The sequence below is a fragment of the Ailuropoda melanoleuca genome, chromosome 4, assembly GCF_002007445.2.
Source record: "Ailuropoda melanoleuca isolate Jingjing chromosome 4, ASM200744v2, whole genome shotgun sequence".
In the NCBI taxonomy this organism is placed as follows: domain Eukaryota; kingdom Metazoa; phylum Chordata; class Mammalia; order Carnivora; family Ursidae; genus Ailuropoda; species Ailuropoda melanoleuca.
In genome coordinates, this window is record NC_048221.1 from 7,919,888 (window position 1) to 7,946,862 (window position 26,975).

At 47.0% G+C, this 26,975-nt stretch overlaps 1 protein-coding gene and 1 long non-coding RNA gene across 12 annotated transcripts in view; one reads left to right on the forward strand and one right to left on the reverse strand.

Moving 5' to 3' along the window:
* Positions 1 to 7,931, reverse strand: part of LOC117801851 — a 38,479-nt gene extending 30,548 nt beyond the window's left edge. For both annotated transcript variants that reach the window (XR_004624608.1, XR_004624609.1), the window contains exon 1: positions 7,795 to 7,931. This is a non-coding gene — a long non-coding RNA (uncharacterized LOC117801851). The remainder of the gene's footprint in view (positions 1 to 7,794) is intronic.
* The window catches only part of SMARCA4 (SWI/SNF related, matrix associated, actin dependent regulator of chromatin, subfamily a, member 4), an 87,648-nt gene continuing 68,452 nt past the window's right edge, over positions 7,780 to 26,975 (forward strand). For 5 of the 10 annotated variants that reach the window (XM_011227629.3, XM_002921357.4, XM_011227630.3 and 2 more), the window contains exons 1-2: positions 24,106 to 24,327; positions 26,154 to 26,286. In XM_011227629.3, the coding sequence (XP_011225931.2) occupies positions 24,106 to 24,327; positions 26,154 to 26,286 (355 nt within the window). Of the gene's footprint in view, positions 7,917 to 17,306; positions 17,555 to 19,909; positions 20,059 to 24,074; positions 24,328 to 26,153; positions 26,287 to 26,975 lie in introns of those variants that run through there. The other 5 variants (XM_034657789.1, XM_034657791.1, XM_034657788.1 and 2 more) reach the window with 5 other exon arrangements.

The window sequence follows — 26,975 nt, forward strand, 5'->3', positions numbered from 1 at the left end:
TTTGGGGAAATCTGGGGAAATTGCTTTCTTGTGTGGCTTATTTTTCAGGGCAGTAGGTCATGTTTGAGGAATAAATACATGTTTGGTTAATAAATAAGCAATTTCATGTTCCAAGGAAGATGTGAAGGGATTACTGAAAAATTATTCACTTTACAGCAGCAACTGAGGAAGATGTATTTTACATTTTCATATAGTGCACTTGGTAACCATTATAATTCAAGTCCTTGATGTTGAGTCAAACGAGGCATGTCCATTTTTCTCTGCAATGGTTAATTTTATGTATAAACTCGGCTAGGCCATGGCACCTCATTGTTTGGTGAAACACCAGTCTAGATGTTGCTGTGGAGGAATTATTTTAGATGCAATTAACATTTATTGTTTTTTTTTAAAGATTTTATTTATTTATTTGACAGAGAGAAAGGGAGCACAAGCAGGGAGAGAGGCAGAAGCTGGCCCCCTGCTGAGCAGGGAGCCTGATGCGGGGCTCAATCCCAGCGCCCTGGGACCATGACCTGAGCCGAAGGCAGACGCTTAACTGACTGAGCTACCCACGTGCCCCAGTTGAAGGTCTTAAGAGCAAAGACTGAGGTTTCCCAAAAAAGAGGACATTTTCAGGGTACCTGGGTGGCTCAGTTGGTTAAGCATTCAACTCTTGGTTTTGGCTCGGGTCCTACTCTCAGGGTCATGAGATCAAGCCCTGCGTGGGGCTCCATGCTCAGCACGCAGTCCGCTTGAGATTCTCTCTCCTTCTCTCAGCCCTTCCTGCTTGTGGTCTATCTCTAAAATACATTTAAAAATCTTAGAAACAGAAAAAAGAAAGAAATTCTCTTCAAGACTGTTGCATAGAATCCCTCAAGTTTCTAACCTGCTTCCCTATAGAATTCGGAGTCAAAACTGCAACATCTACTTCTCCCTGAATCCAACCTGTGGGCCATATATGTATTGTCTATATAGGTTTATACACACACACACATATATACATACATGTATTTATGTATATGTATATGCATATCCATTTACTATCGTTATGCTATCGTTTTACAATAGATTACCACTGGAGACTCAAACAGATATTTGCACACCCATGTTCACAGCAGCATTACTTGCAACAGACAAGATGTGAAAGCAACCTGAGTGTCCATCAATAGCTGAATAATGTGATGTATACATAACAGATTAGATTGTGACTTGCCAGCCCCCACAATTACATGAGGCAATTCTTCAAAATAATTCTCCCCCCTTCTCTCTCCCTCTTTTATACACCACACACACACACACACACACACACACAGAGGCATACCTTAGAGATGTTGGGGGTTCAGTTCCAGACCACTATGATAAAGTGTGTGTTATAGTAAAAAGAGCTGAATGGATTTTTTTTTGTATCCTAGTATGTATAAAAGTATGTTTACACTATAGTTTAGTCTATTAAGTGTGTAATAGCATTATGTCTAAAAAACTCCAACATACATACCTTAATTAATAAATACTTTATTGCTAAAAAAATGCTAACCATCATCTGAGCTTTCAGTGAATCATAATCACTGATCAAAGAACAAATATAAAAATAATGAAAAAGTTTGAAATATTGTGAGAATTACTGAAATATGACATAGAGACATGCAGTGAGCAAATGCTATTGAAAAATGATACTGATATAGACTTGCTCAGGGTTGCCACAAACCTGTAATTTATAAAAATGCAGTACCAGTGAAGTGCAATAAAAGGAAGTATGCCTGTACATGTATACAACAGAATCAAGAGAGCAAATATATATGTACATCAATTTATGTCTCTCTCTCTCTCTATATATAATCCACATCTCTGGAAAACCCTAACATATCCTCCGCGGCACATGAAAAATGTAAGAAACTCCCACCTAATACTAGCAACAGATTCACAAAGATGTAGAAATGAACCTGTAGCCTCTGAGGTTGCTAAAACCAACTAGGAGTTTTATTTTTGCCACACAGGGAGTAATGCTGCAAACACCTGGTCTCTTAATGCATCTCTGTGCATTCACAGCACACCCTTCCCCACGCACCTCACACCATCCTCCCCACCTGGGAAGGCAGTAGGGGCAGATAAGGCAGGTGACTTGTCCAAGGACCCATGAGCTGAAAGATGGAGCCTAACAATGTGACTCTAGGCCAAGGTCATTCTCCCTACTGGCGCCTGAGATGGGGGTGTAAAACTGACGCCTCAGGAAGCATCTTGTAACCCAGGGGAATATATGGGTGATGGAGACAGACACAGAGCTCATGTTCCAGCATGGGGTTATCAGGACTGTGGAGAAAAATAATCCCGAATGAAGGAGGGGGCATCTGCAACATCACAGGGGGCCACTGGGAGAGGGGGCCATGCAGGTGTCAGGAGCATATGGGCAAAGCTCTAGGGCTAGAATGTGCCAGACTTGAAAAACAGAGGATGAGGAGGCCCATGGTGAAGTGGAATGAGCAGTCAGGGAGAGAGCAAAGGCCTGGTAGCCCCCAGCGATGTCTGACTTTGGCTTTTTTTGTTTATATATGTATTTTTTAAGATTTTACTTATTTGACAGAGTGAGAGAGCACAAGCAGGGGGAGCAGTAAAGGGAGAGGAAGAGGGAGAAGCAGGGCTCAATCGCAGGGTCTCGACCTCAGCCGAAGGCAGACGCTTAACCGACTGAGCCACCCAGGCGCCCCGGATCATCTCTTTTTAACACTATTATTCCATTGTCTGGACAGACCACAGTTTATCTATGCACCTGCTGAAGGACATCTTGGTTGCTTCCAAGTTTTGACAACTGTGAATAAAGCTGTTACAAACATTCCCGTGCCGGTTTTCATGTGGACATGTTTTCAGCTCCTTTGAGTAATTATCAAGGTGTGCAAATGCTGGGTCACATAAAAGAGTGCTTAGTTTTACAAGAAACTGCCAAACTATCTTCCAAAGTGGCTGTACTATTTTCCATTCATACCAGCAAAGAATGAGAGTTCTCGTATCCTTGCCAGTGTTTGGTGTTTTCCAAGTCAGATTTACCCTAGTCTAAGAGGTGTAGGGTCGTAGGTCCTTGTTGCTTTGATTAGCAATTCCTTAATGGCAGCTGAACATCTTTTCAAATGCTTATTTGGTATCTGTAGATATTTGGTGAGGTTTTCTGTTCAGGTTTGTCCATTTTTTAATTGGGTTGTTCATTTTCTTATTGTGGGAGTTTTAGGACTTTATAGTTTGGATAAGTCTTTTTTTTTAAGATCTTATTTTTAACTAACCCCTACACCAAATGTGCAGCTTGAGGAATTCGAACTTACAACCCTGAGAGCGAGAGTTGCATGCTCTACCGACTGAGCCAGCCAGGCATCTCTGGAAAACAATCTTCTATCAGATGTGCCTTTCCAAATATTTTCTTCTCCTCTGTGGCTCATCTTCTCATTCTCTTGATAGTCTTTGCTTTTTATTCTTAGCAAGATGGGAGCCATTGGAGGTTTTGAGCAGAAGAGGGATGTGATGGAACTGAAAATTTAATTCCTATTAAATATCCAATGATGGTATCTGGGAGGCAATTTTCTAGAGCTCAAGGGAAAGGTCCAGGCAAGGGATAAACATCTGGGAACCATCGGCATGCTAATTTTTTAAAAACTTAAGGTGAGATTCATATAATAAAATTAAATATTTAAAATAAACAATTCAATGATATTTAGTACATTCACTACATTCACGATGCTGTGTAAGCACCACCTCTAGTTCCAAAATATTTTCATCATCCCCAAATAAAACCCTGAACCAATTAAGCAGTTACTCCCTCTCCCCTGCCCCAGCTCCTGGGCCATCTGCTTTCTGTCTGTAGGGATTTGCCTATTCTGAACATTTGAAAGAGACTCACAGTATGTGGCCTTGTGTGTCTGACTTCTTTCACATAGCATGGTTTCAAGGCCTATCCACCTTGCAGCATGTATTAGGACTTCACTCCTTTTTGTGGCTGAATAGTCCATTGAATGTGTACACCAATCTATCCTTTCATCTGTGAATGGATATTTGGACTGTTTCCAGTATTGAGCTTTTATGAAGAGTGAAATAGCAATAAACATTTGTTTATAGGGATTTGTTCATGTACCTGTTTTCTATTCCTTCGGATTAGACACCTAGGATGTAGATGGTTTTTTAAGATCGGCAAGACTGGAAGCTAAGGGGGTGAATGTAGATAGGGGACCGAGTCCTGACGTAGTTCATTACTAAGAGGTCAGTGGGAAGAAGAGGAAGCTATAAAGGAGCCTGGAAAGGGGCAGATGATGGGATGGGAAGAGACCCAGGAGTGTGTGGTACACTGGAAACCAACTGAGAGGAGAACGGACTCCTGCATTCAGCAACAGGCAGGTGCCTGCGACCTTGAAAAGAGTCATTTCAGCAGAGTAGGAAAAGCCTGAAAAGAGCAAATAGAAATTAGAGAAGACCTAAATAAACAGACAGATACACCATGTTTATGGATTGGAAGATTTAATATTGTTAGGAGAATAATTCTCCCCAGATTTGTCTATAGATTCAATGCAATCACAACTAAAATCCCAAGAGTTTTTGGTAGAAATTGATCGGCTGATTCCAAAATTTACACAGAAATGCAAAAGACCTAGAGTAGCCAAAACAATTTTAAAAAAGAGCAAAGTAGGGGCGCCTGGGTGGCTCAGTCATTAGGCATCTGCCTTTGGCTTGGGTCAGGATCCCAGGGTCCTGGGATCGAGCTCCGCACTGGGCTCCCTGCTCAGCGGGAGGCTTGCTTCTCCCTCTCCCACCCCCCTGCTCGTGTTCCCTCTCCTGGCTGTCTCTCTTTCTGTCAAATAAATAAATAAAATCTTAAAAAAAAAAGAGGGGGGGAGAACAAAATAGAAATCAAATACCTGATTTCAAGACTTTTATAAAGCTACAGTTACCAAGACAGTGTGGTCCTAGCATAAGGGTAGACCTATCAATCAATAACAGAATGTGGAGTCCAGGATCAGACTCACACTTAAACACTGAATTGATTTTTGACAAAAGTGCCAAGGTAATTCAGTGTGGGAGCAGACATTTCAGGGCTGGTGCTGGAACAACTAAATATTCCTATGGAAAACAATGAACTTCAATCTTACCTCATGCCATATACGAAAATTAACTTAAAATGTATCATAGACCTAAGTGCTAAAGGCATCAGTTTTGCTTAAGCTGGGATTCCAATGTACAGCCATGGAACACTGGTCTATAAAATTGTTCCCAATAGACATCTTTTTTTTTTTTTTTTTAAGATTTGTCAGAGAGAGAGAGAGAGAGCACAAGTGGGGGGAACAGCAGGCAGAGGGAGAAGCAGGCTCCCCACTGGGCAGGGAGCCCAATGCAGGACTCAATCCCAGGACCGTGGGATCATGATCTGAGCGGAAGGCAAGACGCTTAACTGACTGAGCCACCCAGGTGTCCCACCAACAGATATCTGGTCCTTAAAGCAGGACTTTTCCATGTCCCTATTGTCTCACCTGCAGAGAAAGCTATTCACACTCTGACCTCTTGGGTCTATTCCTTCAGTTTCTATCCATTCTACCTCCAACTTCCTCCAACTCTATCTCCACCACCTTCACTCTAGTGCAGGCCCCTGTTCTCTCCACCCTGGGCCATGGCAATGGCCTAAAGGGACGCATCACTTCTTGTCCTCCTTCAGCCCAGGCTCCACCCCGCAGCATGAACAACTATGGGATTCTCCTGATTAAAGCTAAAGATCCTCCCTACAGCTCACAAGGCCCTCCCTGCCCAACGTAGCTGTTTCTTACCTCTCTCTCTGCCAAACGGGCCTTTCTGTTTCTACATTATTTTCTTCAGGGTCTTGGCACAACTTGTTTCCTCTACGTAGTGCCCTCCTTCTCCCTGCTCTTGCTCAACCTTTGGGACTTGGCATAAGTGCCTCTTCCTTCGAAAGATCTGACTTCTCCACCCGAGGAGTGCCCCATGCTATGATCTCATTGCACCCCGGGCTTTCCTTCCGTTGTACTTACATTTTCCTACCACTTATGAGCTGATCAACATGGGAGACAGTCAAATGAGCTCATGGACTGTTCACACCACGAGCAGGAACACTGTCTTCTCAGTGTACCACTGGAGGCCAGAGACCAGCTCAGTGTTTAGCATGTCAAGAACACTTGAGAAATACTACCTGAGGGAGAGATACTGAGGTTCAGACTCCACTTGCCCATCTACTGTGCGTTACTCAATATGATGAGCTAAGGTCCAGAAAACTTCCAAGTGGCCTGCTTTCACGGATTCCTCATAACCCATCTGTGGAGCTGTCATCATTGTTTCCACAGGTGAAGAAAAGGAAAGTGTAGACAAGTCCAATAAATTTTCCTGGCATCACCCAGCTACTGACAACGGAGTCAGGCTTCAAATCCAGGTCTTTTCTGATTCCAGCATAAGATCCCACTCTCTACCCTCTACTGCAAGTGGCTCAGAAAGAAGGAGGAGCTGATGCAGTATGATAGCCACTTAATCGGCAGCAAGTCTGTATTATTCTTTCAATAAAAAAATTTAAAGTATCATGTACGTGGTGGAGAACACCCCACGTGATGTATCGTTTATGTAGATGCAGATGCTGGGTATTCACTAGTGACTATTGGTAACATCTTTGCCATTAAATTGAAAGTAGGAAGACAGACAATAAACAGGGCATCCAAGAAATGTGAAGGAAAAGGAAGCAGTGATCAAAAGGAGGGGAGGGTTGAGGTGGTTCCTCAGCTGAGACCTGAAAATGAGGAAGTGCAGGCCCCAGAGGCAGGAATAGGGACAGTCACAGGCTGTGGGGCGTGACTTAGGGGAGCACTTGTCCATCTGCAGGACTAAACGATGTGGCACTGGAGACACTTTCAAAACACAGAGAAGCGGCCTAGAGGCTCAGGGCCTTCATACTTAGAACAACGCTCTGTCCCTCACTACTTTCACCTTTTGACATCTTCCCAATGACGCTTTCTCTAGCTGCCCCATTTAAAATCCCCACGACTGTCCATGTTTCCATCTCAACACAATGTATTTTACTTATTTCTTTTGCCTCTTGCTTGCCTTCCTAGCAGAGCTCCACAACAGATGATACGGTTGTTTCGTCTGTGCGATGCCACAGCACTTGCGTCTGGGACTCAGGAGCAGGTCAAAAAATATTTGCCAAACTAATAGTGCTGGGTAAGTTCGAACGAAAAGGCGGCCACGATCGAGGCCCACCTGGCCTTGCCTAACAGACCCTGCCATCCCCCGACCACAACTAAATAAAAGCAGCTCTCAGACCCGCCCTTGGCCCAGAGGCCCACTAGCCTCAACCCCAGTCCAGCCTGCCCGCCTCCCACCCTTACGCACGGCCTTTGGTCTTCACTTCCAAGTCTCAGGCCCCTCGGCCAACCCTTCCCCGCCGACCCGCGGCCATTCAGTCCCATCCCCCAACCTCCCGTCGCAGCCGCGGGAACCACCACGGCCACCGCCGCAGTGGCGCCCGCTCTGCGCATGCTCGGCAGCGTGGGGACGCAGCGTGAGGACGAAGACCCCGATGCGCATGAGCAAGACCTTCCCGGACTGAATGGGGTGGTACATCAGGAGCGCCAGCTCTCTCGTCCCGCCCACCTCCCCGAGGCCCCGAGCGGACGCGCACGCGCACTGGGAGCGGAAGGGCGGGCGGGCGCGCGCACGAGGCCGGGCGGGCGGCGGAAGCGGGAGAAGCCGACAGTCGGGGGGAGGGGAGTTGGCGGGTGCGCGCGCAACGGGGGCGCGGGGCGGCGTGGGGGGGCGGCCGAGACGGGCGGGCGCGCGCGCGACTCTTACCCTCACTCGGCGGCGGCGGCGGCCTTTGTTTCGTGAGGAGAGGCGAGACGCCCACTCTGCCCCCGGCCCCGCGCGGAGGGGCGGGGGCGGCGCCGGGAAGGCGACGGCGCCGGCGGCTCTCGGTAAGGAACGCGGGCCGCGGGGGGAGCGCGGCGCGGGGCTTGGGAGGACGGTTTGAATGGAGCCGGGGCGCCAAGGGGGGAGGGGGCCGCCGGCGCCCAGAGCGGGGCTGGGGTACGGCGGCGCCCGAGGGTCAAGAAGCCTGGCCGGCACCGCGCGCGCGGGGAAGGCCACAGTGTAGCGAGGCCGCGGCTGCTAAAGCATCCGCGGGCCGTGGGGTGGGGGCCCGGGCCGCGTGGAGGCCGCGCGCGCGCTCTCGCTGGGGTCGCCGGACAAAGCTCTCCGCCTACTCGGCAGGCCGGAGTCCCGGCCCCCGGTCGCTGTGTCCGTCGCGGCAGCAACAATAGCAAGACGTCGGGGTTTTTCTGGCTACGTTGTAACGGGTCCGACCCGAATGTTGTCTTTTCGGGGAGGCTGCGGTCGTGGCTCAATAGGAAAAACCCCAAATGAGTTCAGTGTCGCCTGGAAACGAGCATTAGGAGTTCCTTTGGGTTAACCGACCTAAATTTTATTTTTAAAAAATCACGTATTCTTGGTTTTCAAAGAAAAGTAAATAACTCCCCAATTCCTTGCAAGCGGTGACTTCAGAATGTTTGACCTGAAGTGGGGAGTCTAGAGCAAGTGGGGGAGGACGGATAGAACTGTTTGGTGTTGAAAGCATTGTTTTTGTTTTGCATCCTTTTGCCTTCAGTTGATTTTCCAGATTAAGGCTTTTATTTAAAATGTGGGCCTTTTAGGAGACTGTTTTGTGCTGGTCTTGAAGACACCAGCCTTGATTCCCCCCCACCCCCCAGTGAATCCTTGGGGAAACTAGGGAATAAGTGCAAGAGCCACTTCCTAGGAATTTCAAATAAGTTTATAGTTTGAATTGACAGACCGGATTGGAGTTTGATTCCCTGGGATGTCCGTCACTTAGCTGTGTGACCTTAGATAAATAGCTTAATCTCTCTGAACTTCTTCGTTTCCTCGTTTGTTTAATAGGGATAATGGCACAAATGGAGTTGGTGAAAACCTGTAAAATGGTTCCTGGCAAGTGGGAAGTACCATTGTTACCGTCAGGCCCAATCTCCTTCATTGTTGAGCAAATATTTGTTGAGTCCCTACTGGGTGTTAGATGGTTGGTGGTTGGATGCTCTGAGGAGCCTCTCTAGTCTTGTAGGGGAACAGATGGTAAATGTGGGAACAGCTCCCTGTGGCCTATCATGTAATCCTCATTACCCTTCCTGTGAGAGGAACACAGTGGATGTACAGGAAAGTGATGGGAGCCAGAGATCAGGGAGGTTGTACGGAAGAGGGGGCCTTTTCTCGGAATCAGGGAGGATATCCAGGCTTGCATGTGACCACCTGGACCAGTTATTGCACCCCACTGTTGCATATCACCTTGATCCTTTCCTGTGTAGCAGTTACCCTGGTGTGTAATTACACATCCATTCTTCTCTGAGAGCCATCAGAGCAGCGATCATGTCTGCTTGGTCTCCTGGAGTGTACCCTGGGTCTGGCCTATAGTAGGTCCTTAGGGAACATTTGTGGAATGAATGAGGAGAGTCCTTAGGGGGATGGAGTAAATATATGCGTGCACAGGACTGGGCTTGGGTTGTAAGCAATAAATGTTAGTTGCTCTTGTTGGTTTTTTAACTTTCCAGGCCATTGTCCCCTGGGAATGAGGGTGTGGGGTGGTGGTTAGTATGGTGGTGGTGAGGACTGCTAATTTTGGAATCAGACCTCCTGAATTCACACCCAGCCTTCTAAATCCTAGCTTGACCTCGAGCAAGGCATTTATCAGTAGGTCCCCCACTTGTGAAACAGGTATGACAGCAATGCTCAGTTGTTGTAAGGGTTGAAAACATAACATAGGAAGCTCTTTAACACACTGCAGTGCCTGGCATATGGTGAGCACTCAATTTATTGGAGTTAATGTTGTTCTTTATACGTGTTTGTGTGTATATATATGTAAGTCAATTATTTAAGGAATGAAAAACATAATTTGGAGTCATCCTGTATCCCAGGAAGTTCAGGTTTGATGTGCTGGTTATATACATTCTGATTTCTTTAAAATCAATTCATATGTAATTATGACAATAATAAATGCTCCTCCATGTGCCACATACTTTTGTCATTCCTTTTGGACCCTCAAAACACTGGGAGGTAGCCCTAGGCTCTATTCAACCTTCTGGGTTCGAATCCTGGCTTTACCACTTTCCCTCTTAGTGCCTTAGAGAAATGGAGGTGACAGTTCCTGGCATTTAGTGAATCCTCGGATATGTTGGACAATTTTGGCCGCAGTCATTAAGGCTGCCATGACACAGAGGAGCCCATTCACACCGACCATAGACAGAACACAACATGAATAGCGCCCCCCAACGTTGTGCAAGAAGTGGCCCAACCTTACATTCCCTATTGGAACAAGTGGGTATTGAGAGCCTACCACGAGCCAGGCCCTGATTGGGGCTGGGGATTCAGCCGGGAACAGGCAGACAAGGGCCCTGTTCTCATTCGATCATATCCATCTCCTTAGTGGCAAAGGGGGACGGTAATGGTACCCAACTATGATGATTGTTGCAACGCCTAAACAATGACGACTGTAAAGTACTTAGAATGGTGCCCAGCACACAGTGCTGAACAGTTGGGTGCTAGTGTCATTTATTAGGATTCCTACAACATCCTGGCAGCTTGAGATACAGAATATATTTTTGCTCTGCTGTGATAGTTGTGTATGTTTTCAAAGTAGTAGCAAAGGAATCAACTCTTCTATTTTGTTTTTCATAATTAAAAAATTGTAAGCTTGCACTTTCACCATAATGCACTGGGAAGAAGGAAGTGTGTTTGGTGGCACGGGTTTTGGAAAATATCAAATGTTTGTTTCCCATCTCACATATTTCCTTGTAACTTATAACACTGATTGGAACACTTAAGAGAATTGGAGTTTAGAAAAAATTACGGGCACCTGGGTGGCTCAGTCGATTACATGTCTGGCTTTTGGTTTTGGCTCTAGTGATGATCTCGGGGTTGTGAGATCGAGCATGGGGCTCTGCGCTCAACAAGGAGTCTGCCTGAGATTCTCTCTCTTCCTTTCCCTCTCCCCCAAAACAAACAAGTAAAACCTTTAAAAATAAATTTTAAAAAAAGGGATGTGCAAAATCTACTATAAAAGGGAAGTAACAGCTGCTGGAATATTGGGGGGAAATGTCTGAGGGGGAACACATCAGAATCAAAAGTCTGAGGCTAAATGGAGCTCCCGTTGCTGTCAACCTTAAGGAGATCATCCCTGAGAAGTATAAGGCTCATTAATATGATTATATGATTGGAGTTTTCTGTTAACTGCATGCTGATGATACTAATTTTTCAGAACATGGATTTGATGGGCGTGAGAAATTTGGTCGCAAATAATCTTCATGTGAGGGAAAGGCCATTGAGGGTAGTGCCAGATGTAGCTGAATTTGCTGGGCGGTTGGATTTCATAGGACAGAGAGAAAGGAAGGGATGCATCGATTTCCCTCTCAAGTCCCTTAGAGGTGGGGCTTTCTTTAGAAACAGGTAACTGTTAGCAGGGCATAAACCAGGCCCCTTCTAAGCCTTTGGGACTAGACTGGTCTCCAGTGTTTCCCCTTTGGGACTGTTACTTTGTTATAAAGGGGGCATGTCTTTATTTTTCATGGGGATACTTGTTACTGGGAATAGTCTGGGCTTTGCTCAATGTGAGTTCAGCCATATGTGAGATAAAAGGAGGATGGACCCCGTATTTAGTAGCAGCGGGCTTTAAAATGGCTCCTTGGGATGTTTAAGTTCTCTTTTCGCTGTTAAGTCATGCCCCACTGGCTCAGGAAGCAGGTGGCTGCGTGGCAGTTGCTGCCTCACCTGTTCAAGAGGGGACAGGGTTTGATGTGGGTCACCCTGACTTGCACCAAAAGTTCCAGTAAAGCAGAATGGTGGATGGTCTCATGGTCTTAATGGTGACACTGAAGCCCGGGGGTCCACTTGTGCGCTGGGAGCTGCATCTGGCCCTGATGACTGCCAGTTGTGTCTTTGATCACAGCCTAACCTGCTGTTGTGCTAAACACCCATGGCTAGCTCCAGGGAACACACCCGGATACCCTGCCTGTCAGAGTGCTTGCACTTTGCACCCTTTCAGGCTGTCCTCTGCCTTTTGATCCTCAGCCAAAATAAGTTACTCAAGCCTGGAGTCAGACAGACTTGAGCCAGGACTCTACTTCCTGTGTGATGTTGGACCACTGACTTAACCTTCCTGAGCAGAAAACCCCGTTCCCCACTGTTCCTCCCTCCAGCCCCCTCTTACCCTATAGTCTCCCCAGTTGGTACGTCCAGTCACCAGTACTGAACCAAGAGATGCAAGTTGGAGCCGAAATCCAGCCTGGCTGGGCTTTGCCAAATCTGGCTCCAAGGCTGGTCCGCCCCCAGGAAGGGACACTTTCTGTATTTCAAAGGGCATGTGCTAGCTGAAGCCCTATTGGTTACCTTAGCCATCATTGACTCCTTTCTTTCTTTTAACCTTACATCTGTTCATCAACATGTCCAGAAAAATCTTCTAAAACCATCAGACCATGTCGCCGCCCTGCCCAGAACATTCCAGCGGTTTCCCCTTGCACCTAGAGTAGACTCCTACCTCAGCACTGCTGCCCTCGAGGCCCGTGATCTGCTCCCCCCACCTCTGACTTCGCACAGTCCCACCTCAGGGCCTTTGTACTTGCTGGTCCCTCTGTCCATCAATAGCCACTGGCTCCCATTATTTCAGGTCTCTGCTTAGATGTATCCCCTCCCTGAGACCATCCCTGGCCACCATGATTGAGAGAGTAATTCCTGTCAGCTTGTTAACCCTGCTTATTTTTTCATAGTACGAGTTCATAGCATCTCCCCCCGCCCCACCCAAGGAACATCATGTCATATTTATTTGTGTGCTTGCCTCTCACTCAGTTGTCAGTTCCACAAGGCAGGGATTTTGCTGGCTACTGGATTTCCAATACCTGGTACCCTGCTTAGCACAGAGTTGGTTCTCAGTCGGTGTTTGAGGTGGCTGGGAGGGCCTGTCACAAGTGAAACTGGGCGAGTATAAGTACCATGCCTCCCTGGCCATTCTTGCATTTTGTGCACCCCTATTGGGGGGGACTTCTCTCCCACCCTGTCCGCAGGTTATGTGTCATTCTCAGCGTTGAATATATAGCAAGTACAGACCGAGCAGTGGTAGACCATGACATCCATCCAGTGGGGCTTGACCAGCCTTAAAAAGAAGAAAAGAAGAGAGTCTATCCATGTTAAATGGGGAGCATGGTCAGGATAGATTTGTAAAGCTGGTTGGATTTACTTGATGTGTGTTTGCTGGGTCATGTTGTGACTCCAGGTCATGGTAAAAAGAGTTTGGAAAGCGCCCATCTAGTAGATAGATGGGATAGCGTTTGTATTCTCTCAGTGGAGACCCTGCATCTCCCTGCTGGATTAGAGCATGAACTCCCCAGGGGCAGAGAACCGGCTTGGCTGTCATCATGTGTTCACATCTTCTGGTGCGTTATAGATGAGGAGATCCTCTTCCGTGGTTTTCGAGTGAATGAAAAAAAAATTTAAAGGGCAGGAGGTGTGGATTCCAATGAATAAAATGATACATACTTCCCAGTGCTAAAAATAATACAGTAGACTGCCTCATCTGTGGGGGATACGTTCCAAGATCCCCAGTGGATGCCTGAAACTATGAATAGTACTGAACCTATCTATACTGTTTTTCCTATAGGTACATACCTATGGTAAAATTTAATTTATACATGAGGCACAGTAAGAGATTAACAATGTGAAAATTAATAGTAGGAAACCTCATTTAAATGGTATCGGGAAGACAGAAGAAGGAGCTCTCAAACCCTACCACTTGTCATCAATTGCAGACCCAACAGGAAAAGACCTACCTTGCAAGTCACCTTGCGGGTCACAGAACTTTACTACCCTAGCTGAGAAAGAAAGGTTTTTCTTCTGCCCCAGTAACAGCCCAGCCAATGAGACTGTCACAACTCAGCCAATGAAACGCTACTACATTTCGAACTCCCCGTTTACTCCAGTGGACTTCTTGTTTGTAACAGCCCTCCTGACTTCCCCCTTTCCTTCCATAAAAGGTCATTCTTTATTCTCCACACTTGTCTTTGGTTTTGCCATAGTTTGCTTGTCCCGGATTGTAGTTCTCCGTTACTCCCGAATGAATGCACTTTTGCAGGTAAATTAATTGACAGGTTTGTTTGGTTTTTTTTTCCTTCCTTCCTTCCTTCCTTCCTTCCTTCCTTCCTTCCTTCCTTCCTTCCTTTTTTTGAAGATTTTATTTATTTGAGAGAGCACGCATGTGCGTGCGCACACACGAGCCAGGGGAGGGGCAGAGGGAGAAGCAGACTCCCTGCTCAGGACCCTAAGATTGTGACCTGAGCCAGAGGCAGATGCTTAACTGACTGAGCCACCCAGGCGCCCCTGAGAGTTTTATTTTAAGGTTAACAACAACAAATAATAAAATGGAACAATTATGACAATAATAGTGTAGTAAAAGTTGTGTGAATGTTCTTTTTTTCTGAGAACACCTTATGGTACTGTACTTGCCCTTCTTGTGATAATGTAAGATGATAAAATGCCAGTGAGATGAGATGAAATGAAGTGAGTGATGTAGGCATCGTGATGTAGTGTTAAGCTACTATTGATTTTCTGGCGGAACTAAGCAGGAGGATCATCTGCTCGAGGACCAGGGCAGACCGTGGTTAACTGAAACTGGAAAGTGAAACCTGCAGGGCGGGGGGACAGGAGGAGGAACTACTGTACTTGGTAATGGACAGACTTGGCATGTCTCCATTTTAGGTAGAACCAATAAGATGCTGTAATTAGTTATCATGACATGGTTTTTTTTGTTTCTGAAGTGTATTCCTTTTTAAATGTAGGGCAAGGTTTTGCTACTTAATTATATTGCGAGGAAAATGCTCAGCAGGCAGCATGGAACAGCTAGTGTTGGGGAAGCACTGTCTCAGGAATAAGCTATTTCCATATGTCACCCAAGACAGCAGATGCCTCGTCCCATACATCCTTTCAGGTTCACAGACCAGCGTGCCAGGTCTGGTCAGGTATAGACAGTTTTCCTAGTAGAGTATTGGGGGAGGGGTGCCTCGTTTTGTAGTTTTAATATAACAAATAAGACTGGTTTTGCTGAAGGCATCCTGCCCAGCCTCCTTGATCCGTCCCCGTACCCTGCCATGGCTGGACCATAATGTGTCTGATGATGAAACTTGCAGGGGAAGAAATTTCTCCATGCCCAAAAAGCAAAGTCATAGCTTTCCTGGGGCCAAACTTAAAAATAATGCTGGTTTTCAGGCAAGATACAAAAACAAAAACAAAAACAAAAAACCACACACACACACACAAAACAACCATAATCTCAGCAAGCAGATTTTAGAGGGTCCCGATTTCCTGTTAGCTGTCTGTCCTGCTTCAGGGCTGGCCACCACCGTTCTTTTTATTTTAACTTTATTTATTTTATTTTTTCAATTTTAATTCCAGTAGAGTTAACATACAGTGTTATATTAGTTTTAGGTGTCCAATATAGTGATTTAACAGTTCTCTACATGATCTCAGTGCTCATTACGATTAAATGTAGTTTTTAATCCCCATCACCTATCCCCCCCCAGTTTGTTCTCTATAGTTAATGAGTCTGTTTTTTGGTTTGTCTCTTTTTTCCCCTCGTTCACTTGTTTTGTTTCTTAAATTCTCTTCCCCCCCCTTTGCTCATTTGTTTTGTTTCTTAAATTCCACATTATGAGTGAGATCATATGGTTTTTGTCTTTCTCTGGCTGACTTATTTCAGTTAGCATAATACTGTAGATCCATCTATCTTGTCATGACCACTGTTCTTTTTTATAAGAGAAAAGCAAAGGGTGGTATGAAAGAAGAAACTAGACATACTCCTCAAGCAGTCTGGTTCCGCATTTGAATGTCAATAGATGTTTCTATTTTAAATGATAATTTTGATGAAGTTGAAAGTAGAAAATAATGCAATCCTCACGTCCTTTCATCTTTTTTATTTCCATAAAGGTACTTCCTGGACATCTTTTCTGGGTATTTATTTCCCAGGTATTTTTCTGAGCGAGGTTGGTTGGTTGGTTTTGGTGTTGTTTTTTTTTTTTTTTTTTAAATATGATTGCAAAAGTAATAGAAGGTTGTAAAAAAATAAACACACACAAAAAACACCAGAGCTCCATGATGTGGAAAGTGTCAGTTCCCCATCATACAGCTCCTGAGAGAGCTGCTGGCCTCTACCAACCACACTTAGGCAAGTTTTCTTTAGCTGGCTTCTGCATTCAGCTGAACTTGAATCTGTTCTTATTCTTAGCAGAGTGGGGCTCGGGTCAAGCACATCTTACACTGATGCTCCCTTCTTTCCTCTGCTTCATCTTGGACCTTCCTCCACATCCGTGTGCATGAAGCTACCTCATGGGGCACGGATTGTATGGGGGTTCTGATTGTTTAGCAATTGGGGTGCTTCTCAGAGAAATCAAGGTGATATGGCCATGTCACCTCCAGACCCATTGGCCCTGGGAATCTGTTTTTATCTTGCAGCTTACTGAATGTCTTAGCTCTTGGGTTTTTGATTCTTGCCCCAGAGTAGTTTTATTTCCCATCACATTCCTTTGGGCGGCCTACCTGGATTCCCAGGCTCCATTTCTTCCTCGTGGAGCCCCCAAACACACCCGATCCACAGGCCACACACTTCTCAGTTAGGCTCTCAGATACACATGCTAGTGGTTTTACTATTTTGTCCCTCTGTCCTTTTGTCCTTTACTTTTCTCATCTGCTTAGGTGTGGCTGTCTGGTTTGAGACGGATTTCAGTTTTGTGTTTAATTACCTTGTATTTCCCAGCCCAGACACCAAGTGACTTGCCATAGAGGGACTTGTTGTAGGAGTCCGGTCTGAACCGTGGAAGTCTCCTGAAGCCCCCAAGACTATAGGATGACCTTGGGGACCCAAGGAATTTGCTGAAAATGCCAAATCCTTAGTTTACTGTGTAGGAAAGGTAGAGGTGTTTGGTGATGAGTGAAAAAGGGGTTGGGGAGAGGGCTGTTCTTGGCCCTCAGATCCCACCTCACTTCTGAAATTTCTGGCCAAGCTTCTCAGGCCCTCCTGAGTAGGCAACTCGTGAGAGCATAGTAGTGCCTGGTTCTGTACTCTCCCCAGCTCTCAAGAGGGGCAGGCCCACCCCTGCCGTTTAAGAAGGGGTGACTGGCCAAAAGGAGTTTGATGATGGATAAGAACACCAGGTTTGTGGCACTAGGATCCAAGAGCATAAAGGGTAATTTGTAGCAGCTCAGATCCTGCCTGCTGATTGGCAGGGCGGATCTCATCACTTATGACAGCTGGTCTTTGTTTGCAGTGGGACTGCGTGGCCTTCAGGCAACCTCTGTTCCTTCTCCAGTTCGCGAAGCTGCCTTGTGTAGCCTTTACTTCCCGAGTTTGTTCCTAAACGCTTTGGGACAGGAGCATCACTTGAGGTTTGTCCTGTGGAGGAAGCTAAGTTAGGAAGCACGTTCTCCAGCCTGGTTACTTACTATGTGCCTCAGTTTACTCATCTCTTTAAGAGAAGAGGAGGATGGAAGGACTTAATCTGCATGTTGCTTCTGGGTGAGTAGTGACAAGCAATAAGCAACTGCTCAGTAAACATGGGGGCCTTGGTTTTGCCAGCAGGGTGGTATTACTTCTGCCTGTACATGCCTTACCTGCGTTAGTTCAGGTGATGCTGGCTGTGACATCCGAGGGAGGGACTGGTCTCATTTTCAGCCTACAGAGGAAGAAATAGAGGTTGGAGAAGGTTAAGTCACACATCTAGTACCATGCGGTTGGCAAGTAGGAGAGTCCAAACTTGAGTCCAGGCTGCACTTCAGTGAGTTGCACGTTGGCCTGGGCCTTGTGACTCTAGCAACTTCACTGAGATGCTGGGTGGCCTGTGAGCCTCAGGGACCCCTCTGTCAGCAGGGCCCATGATAGTCCCTCTGGGAGATGTGGTGGTATGGGCTCAGTGAGTACATCTCAGCCCTTCCCACCAAATGGGCCCACAACCTTGTTTCCCCTCTGGCTGGATCATCTTCCCTGTTATTTCTTTGGGACTGATAAGATCCTCAGCAGTTGTAAATCACAAGGGGGCGGGAGCAAGTCGCAATCTTTCTGGATTTTAAAATATCCATTTCCTTCCTCTATCTCCATGACCTTGAGATAGTAAAGGAAAACTGGTTTCCTCTGCTCACAGCGCTCCGACACTAAATGTGTGGGTTTTCCACAGGAGCGAGTTTCTGCAGATACGAGCTAGGTGTCCTACTCTTCAATTCAATTCTGACGCTAATTACCCAGAGTTAGTGCAGACTGTAGAGGTTAAGGGCTCAGCCCCAGAAGACTGCTCCCCACTTCAGACCCCAGTCACAAGTAGTGGGCCCGCAGGTTACCCACACTTCTGTCCAGCTTGGTTACAAATGGGTCCCCATGAACCCCTCCTCAGGTTTGATTATTTGATATCACAACTCACAAAACTCAAGGAGACACATGTGTTTACCTGCGTATTATAAAGAATATTTAAGGGTACAGATAAATAGCCATATGAAGAGGTGACTAAAGTAAGGTCTAGAAGGATCCTGTGCCCAGGAGCTTTTGTCCCCATGGTGTTGGAGTGCACCACCCTCCCAGCATGTGGATGTGTTCACCAACCCAGAAGCTCTCCTAGCCTCTTAGTTTAGAGTTTTTATGGATGGATCATCTTGTAGCCATGATTGATTATTCACTTTTCAATTCCTCTCCCCTCCTAGGAGGATGGGGCTGAAAGTTCCAAGCTTCTAATCATAGCTTGGTCTTTCTGGCAGCCGGCCCCCAATCCTAAAGCTACCCAGAAGCCCACCACGAGTCACTTCATTAGAACAAAAGACACCCCTACCACTTAGGAAATTCCAGGGGTTTTAGTCAAAAACTAAAGGCAGAGACCAAATACATATTTATTATTCTCTCAGGTAGACAAGATTTTCTTTCTTTCTTTCTTTCTTTCTTTCTTTCTTTCTTTCTTTCTTTCTTTCCTCTCTCTCTCTCTCTCTCTCTCTCTCTTTCTTTCTTTCTTTCTTTCTTTCTTTCTTTCTTTTCATTTCATTTGGGAGAGCGCACGCACATGCAGTCATGCACCCGTGAGCTGGGGAAGAGGGAGAGGGAGAAACAAACTCCCTGCTGAGCTGGGAGCCAGATGCGGGGCTTGATCCCAGTACCCTGAGATCACGACTTGAGCTGAAGACAGATGCTTAACTGATTGAGTCACCCAGGCACCCTGGTAGACAAAATTTTTTTAAACGACTCCAAAACCATTTACCATGTAAGAACAAACTTGATAAATCAGATGCCATTAAAATAAGAACTTCTCTGCATCACAAGACACCGTTAGGAGAATGCATAGGTGAGCCCCAGACTCAGAGAGGAACCACATATCCCCAAGTAAAACACTAGTGAAAACAGGGCCTTTGCAGAAGTGGTTATCTCAGTGGCCAGCATACAGAAAGGTGTGTAACACCATTAGTCGCAAGGGAAATACAAATTAAAATGGTAGTAAGATATGATTATACCCTCACCAGAACGGTTATAAGTTAGACTGACACCACCAAGTGTCAGTGTCAATGTAGAGGAACTAGAATGCTCTCTCCTCTGCTGCAGGGATGGTGGTTATGTGAGATTATAGTCCTAATTTGGAAAGCTTCTGGTATTTACCAAAGCTAAATTTATGCCTTCCTATGACGAATGGTTCCACTCCTGGATACCCGAGGAAAATGGGTTTCCACCATTTGTGATGTTGTCCATAGCAGCTTTACCTGCACTGGCCAAAACCCTGTAGCACCGAGTGTGTGAATAGGAGACTGGACTTATAAGGAAGAACGAATGCCCACCGTCCCACCAACATGCATGCCCCTCACAGAAGAGCAGAAGGATACTACTGTATGTCTCTTTTTTTTTCAGATGCAGTTCAATAACAAGTGAAACCACCAAAGAGTGACAGAGTCAAAGCAGTGTTTCCCCCTGGGAGGGTGGTCCTTATGGGAAGGGCCAGGGGTGCCCTGCAGGAGTGTTGTTCATCCAGCTGTACCCCTACAATCAGGGCACTTGAGGTATGCTAAAACCCAGAACAAGTACATAAAATGCTCCCTCTTCCATACCACACTGAGGACCAGAGTGCTGCTTCTGGTTCCTTTTCCCTGTCGTGTGCCCCCCGCCCTGTGCTGCTGTGGGTCTGCCCATGTGTCTGTATTTGTGTGCGTACGAGCACCCCGATTAGGAGTCTCAGTGTATGGGGGAGCCCGCCTGCTGTGCTGCGCAGGATGGTTTTGCGTTGTGCCTGTACTGTTTGGGTCCTTTTTAGTGTCACTTCCCTTTACTGTCACACGTGTCTGAGCTTTCAGTCCAGAAATGGGTTTGCTCCCAGTGGCTCCGTGCACTTACCTTCTTCATCACAGCCTGACACTTGAGAGGTGACAGCTTCCAAACACATGCCCTTTTTAAAAGCCTCTTGTGAAACCCCATGCTTCTCAAAGGTAGATGTTGCCATATTTTGACACGAGTATTTTTTTTTAATTCAGTTAATTAACGTATAGTATATTATTAGTTTCGGGGTTGAGTTTAGCGATTCATCGCTTAAATATAACACCCAGTGCTCATTACATCCCGTGTCCTCTTAATGCCCATCACCCAGTTACCCCATCCCCCTACCCACCTCTCCTCCAGCAATCCTGTTTGTTTCCTGTGATTAAGAATCTCTTATGGTTTGTCTCCCTCTCTAATTTCGTCTTGTTTTATTTTTCCCTCCCTTCCCCTATGTTGGTCTGTTTTTTTTCCTTAAAGTCCACATATGAGTAAAATCATACAATAATTGTCTTTCTCTGATTGACTTATTTTGCTTAGCATAATACCCTCTAGTTGTAGCCACATCATTGCAAATGGTAAGATTTCGTTTTTTGATGGCTGAGTAATATTCCGTTGTATGTATGTACCACATCTTCATTCATCTGTCGATGGACATCTGGGTTCTTCACATAGTTTGGCTATTGTGGACATTGCTGTTATAAACATTGGGGTGCGGGCCCCTTCAGACCACTACATTTGAATCTTTGGGATAAATACCTCGTAGTGCAATTGCTGGGTCGTAGGGTAGCTCTGTTTGGCACAAAAGTATTTTTTGGTGCCCTCTAGCATCTTCAGTGAGCTCCATATGTTGATGATGAAGTTAGTGCTTCTATGGGTGGAGGTAATAAGTTTCTAGAGGTACCATGCATTTTTTAAAAGATTTTATTTCTTTATTTGAGAGAGAGAGAGTGTGTGACAGAGAGCATGAGTGGGAGGAGGGGGAAAGCAGGCTCCCGATGTGGGGCTCGATCCCAGGACCCTGGGGTCATGACCTGAGCCAAAGGCAGACGCTTAACCAACTGAGCCACCTGGGTGCCCCAGTACCACGCGTTTTGGTGGGAGGAAGGTCTGACGCCAAGTATAAACTACCTGTAGAAGAGCCATCATTCCAAAGGCTCTTCCCATTGCTTGCTCTTTGGCATGTCTGCCTTTAGATAAGGAGAAGATGTTCCCTAGATGGTGTGGATTTTATTTTGCTGTCAGTTTCAGTTGGTATGACTTAGAATAGAGATCTTCAGGTGATAAGGCACCCATGAGTTCCCGGATGCCACAAGATTCCTTGAGTATTTTCAGGGCCATTGTCCCTCTTGCCACCTCACCGCAGTCTCTCTGGGCCTCTCTGAGAGTGCCTGTGGACACGAAGGGCTGGAGCGGGGGGACGGGGGGAGTGCCCTGAGGAGCCAGCCGTGGCTATATTCATGTCACTCAGCTCTCCACCTGTGAAGTATGACTGTAGGTGCATCTTGCCCTAGACAAACCCTGGGCCAGAGGTTTCAGACTTCAGAATCCGCATTTTAGAAAAGGAGGTTGGGGCACAGATCAGTCTCACATGGCAGAGACTGGAGTAGCATCTGGAGGTAACAGGATCCTTTTCTGTAGCGGGTGTGACCATTCACATGTATCTGAATCAGGTCTGATTTTGCTTCTAAATGAGTTTGTCTCAAAGTTATTTTTTTAAAAGTTTGATTCTACCCCTGCCCTGGGCTTATTGGGTTTGGATTTGTGGGGAAGAGATGGTGAGCAGACACCAATCCTCCAGCACCCTTGTGAGGTTTATCTAAAGTACAGCACTGGGGCTTCTTGCGCTTTGGAGGAAATCCAGGAGGCCCAGAGGACCTGGAGCACTTTGTGTAGTTGGGTCTGTTCCTAGTCAGGCTGGTACACTGGTCACTGGTCCGTGCCCTGCCAAGATTTCTGGTCCTCTCTGTTCTGATTTTTTAGCCATGAAACTGGAACAAAGAAGTTTGCGCTTTCTATCTATTATCCAGGAAAATACACCCACCTTTTAAATTAAAGCTGTTGTTCTAATTAAGAGAATTAAAAATGTTCTTACACTTCTTAACAAGATTTATCCTTAAAACCAGAAGTCCCCAGTGAAGTTTAGGAACAGAGAGAGTCACTCCAAAAACCAAAAAAGTCCACAGAAACAAAAACTGCATTTGTGACATGCCAACAAGGGATGGGCTTGTAAATAACTTGATATGTGACAGAACAAGGGAATACAGTGGAGCCACTGGAATCCACCTTTTGAAGACCACTACGTGATTAAAATGGTCTTGGGTATAATCCTATGAAGAAAAGCTTGGCTAGAATGTGCTGAGTAATACTGTTGTTTTTTTTTAAAGATTTTATTTATTTATTTGACAGAGATAGAGACAGCCAGCGAGAGAGGGAACACAAGCAGGGGGAAGTGGGAGAGGAAGAAGCAGGCTCATAGCAGAGGAGCCTGATGTGGGGCTCCATCCCATAACGCTGGGATCACGCCCTGAGCCGAAGGCAGACGCTTAACCGCTGTGCCACCCAGGCGCCCCTGAATATTACTGTTGAGTGTGTGTGTGTGCCTGTGTGTAGAACAGTCTAGAAGGGAGGCAGGGAGGTGTGATGGGGTCCCAGGGGCAACATGAGGGCAGCTCTCCACCCTGAGAGGGCCGGCTCTGCATGGCTCAGCTCCATCCTTGTGGCTCTGATGGTGTCCCATGTCTCCGAGGAAACCCCTTCTTCCCATTCCCCACCTCCCCCTGCCCTGCTGGGAAAGGGGTAAGGTGGGCAGGGTCGCTTGTTGCTTTCTGCAGGGCCAGCAAGCGCTTCACCTCCGTGTCTGGTGGGATGCTGGGTGATTTTAAGTTTCTGTGTTCTTTTTGTTTTCTTCGTCTCAACACTGCAATTGTATTACTCCATAATCATGAAAGAAGTTATTAAATTGAAGAAAATTGTATTTAAGGCCATATGTAACTACACAACAGAATTGAACTCATATTATAGAAAGTATATATAAAATTTATCACCTCATGGCCCTATGGTGGCAAGCAAAATTTACCGTCATCATTAGATTTTTTTGTAGAATAGTTTTGGATCTCGTAGAGGCTCGGGTCATGGTGCTGGGTATCAATTTTTAGTTTTTGGCAACATTCATTTAAACTTCAGACGTGTGAATATCACTGTAGAACTATATGAGATACCAGAGTGCCGTTATTTATGTAATACTTCTCTTTAAATGAACCTGCGTTTCAGACTTCCATTCATTTATTTTAAAGGAAACTTGGTCTCACTGCCCTAAGTGGAAAACCAGCATCGCTTGCCGTGAATATTTATATTTGCTGAACTTCCGAAGGCCCAGTTGGATACTGTTGCTGGCAGAGGCTTTGAGCCTTAGTCTTGCTCTCTCTTGTTGCTAATAGGAAGGTGGCAGGTATTAGGTGTGAAGGGCGAATCTGCACTGCCCTGAGTGAGACCCCAGGTGGGACAGTGGCTGTAGACCTCCATCTCCTGAGTCCCATCCCTTCCTCGGGACTTTGATCTGATTTTATATGCTTGATGTATTCTTTTCTGTGACAAGAACAGAGGAGAAAGGTCTGGGTGTTGGGGCGGGGGGTGTTGCATGTCGAAGGTGCCAGCTCCCTGTCAAATGAGTGTTTCTCACAATGCTACGTGTGGTCCTCCCTTGCCAGCTCTGGCACCCTGGCTATGGCTGTGACCCCCCAGACTGACCAGGACCTTTCTCTAGCAGGAGACCACTGTCTGCAGCTCCTGTGAAGATGTCCACTCCAGACCCACCCCTGGGTGGAACTCCTCGGCCAGGCCCTTCGCCGGGCCCGGGCCCCTCCCCTGGAGCCATGCTGGGCCCTAGCCCGGGTCCCTCACCGGGCTCTGCCCACAGCATGATGGGGCCCAGCCCAGGGCCTCCCTCAGCAGGTCACCCCATCCCGACCCAGGGGCCTGGAGGGTACCCTCAGGACAACATGCACCAGATGCACAAGGTAGGGAGCCTGCGCCCGCTGCCCTGGGTCCACGTGATCGGAGGTGGGAGGGTGGACAGTGCATCCTGGCTTCTGCTCTGAGCCAGCAGCCTTCCTGCCTTGTGTCTCCCGGACTCATCATTCCGCATGGGAGATGTGGTCACACCGCTCCAGAGTTGCCTTTTGTTAATGAATGACAATGTCCAAATCCGTAGAAGGTGGCTTGTGTCACATGGCTTCCTGCGCGCGGGCTGTTCTGCTCACCCGAGCTCTATATCCCCACTCCATCCTGCACTTGGATGCCACTCACTGTCTTAATGACTTTTGGAACTGATCAGAGATGCTTTTGCCAGCGAGGTGAGAAAAAAAATCTCTTAACACAAATAGTTTTCCTTTCTCACTGTGTTCTTGGGTGGTGGCTGGGGAAAACAAGGAAATATCCTTTTATCTATATCAGCATCTAAAGGAGAAGGTGACAGGTTCAAGCCTCAGAGACCACAAGAGATCCTCATAGAAGATGGACTTCATGCAGCCTAGAGGTGAGGGGTCTCTGCTGACCCCTCTAGTCTCCCTCCCAGGGCTGTCCATGTGTTTGTACCCATTCCACTTAAATCTCCCCCTGCCCATCAGATGTAGGTGGTTATTGTGCCCATTTTACAGGTGAGGAAGTAGGGTCTCGGAGAGATGGTCACTTACCAAGTCAGTGCTGGAGCCATCTCATCCCTCTGGCCCTTCTTGCCCTCCTCATCTCCTGCACATTTCTGTCAACACTATCTTTCTTGTCGCTTCCTTCTTGGGAAGCTATTAGTGACCTGACTGCCCCCCCACCGCCCAATTTAGTCTGGCTTCTCCAGCACAGCCTATTTTCCTCTCTGCCCACTTTGTTTCTTTCTCTTGGAATCGCTTGCACATATTCCACACGTCTGCCAGACACCTGCCGTTTGTCCTGCACTGTGTTAGGAGCCCAGGAGCCAGGGTCCATGGTAGTGGGACGCCCTTTTCCTGCGTTTGAAGCTGCTCCTGTGGCCCCCGCCAAGCACCCTCTCTTTCTCCTCTCTTACTTCTTTCATGGCACACACTGAGCTGTAGTTGACTTTGTTGGACCAACCATTAGACTGAGTTCCTAGAAACCAGGATATTCGTGCCAATCAGGGCCTAGCAGAGTGCCCTGGAAGGGTCCCCGTTACCAGCCATTCCAGTCGGGGAAGTACTTAGTACTGAGCCTTTGGAGGGAAAATAGGTGGCATCGTTCTGCAGAGGTCTGGCGTGCCTCTTCAGAGGAACAGAACCACGCCACAGATACCATTCTTCCCAACTAGTAGGCTGGAGGCCGATCTCAGATCAGAAGACACCGAAAACAGTGTAATCGTACTTATAGGCAGAAATTTGTGTCTGTTCCTCTGATTTGTAGTTCCCCAAGGAAGAAGGTTTCTGATCCAAAGATTGGTGGTCACCAGGTCTCCTTGTGACGATTAATGGGGAGCTTGGTGTCCCAGCCAAAACAGCTCCTCACCAGGAGCTCTGTGTCTTTTCTACATGGTATTTTAGCCATCTGGAACTGACTCCTGGCTCCCTGATCCATCTGTCCCTTCACTTCCAGACCTCCAGTCTCCTAGGTGGTCACCCACCACTGAGTGACATTGCTTCATGCATCTGTTTGACACTTCAGTAGGTGTCAGGACCATGGCTTGGGCCTAAGCTGCTTGGTCACAGTGGTGATTCAGTACATACCGTGGCAACCTTGGGGGGACGTTTTCAGTGGCAGTGAACTCCCGGGCGGCACTTAGCATGCTGCCTCTTCCTGTTCCCCCTTGTTGAGCTTGCCTTGTCATTGTCCCCTCTTGTAGCCAATGGAGTCCATGCATGAGAAGGGCATGTCGGATGACCCCCGCTACAACCAGATGAAGGGAATGGGGATGCGGTCGGGGGCCCATGCAGGGATGGGGCCCCCGCCAAGCCCCATGGACCAGCACTCCCAAGGTACTGTTTCATTACTCTTCTTTACTTGTGTTTGTTGCCCCCCACCCCAACCCCAGTCATTTTCCTGACTGGGTTTCCTGATCTCCCACAGGCAGATTCAGGGTAGACCCAGGACAGTTTGGCCCTGTGGGAGGCTCTGCCACGGAGGGCTGTTGAGTTTGGGCTTGGCCAATGCCCATATTGGGCCGATTTGTCCTAGAGCAGCCTCTGGAGAGGGAACCCTGGTGGGACGCATCTGTATGCAGCCCTGGAGTTTAGGCAGGGGCCGAGCAGGGTGGGCTCCTCGGGCCAGCAGCTCCCGTGATATCCAGGAACATCTTAGAAATGCCAATTCCTGGGGCGCCTGGGTGGCTCAGCGGTTAAGCGTCTGCCTTCGGCTCAGGGCGTGATCCCGGCGTTGTGGGATCGAGCCCACATCAGGCTCCTCTGCTATGAACCTGCTTCTTCCTCTTCCACTCCCCCTGCTTGTGTTCCCTCTCTCTCTGACTGTCTTTGTCTCTGTCAAATAAATAAATAAAATCTTTAAAAAAAAAAAAAGAAAAAGAAAAAGAAATGCAGATTCCTGGGCCCCGCTTCAGACCGCTGAGACAGAATCTTGGGGTGGGGGGCTCTGCTTTAACAAGCCTTCCATGTAGTTATTCTGAACAGGGCAGTTGGAAAAGTGATGGAGTAGATGACTTCCTGTCATC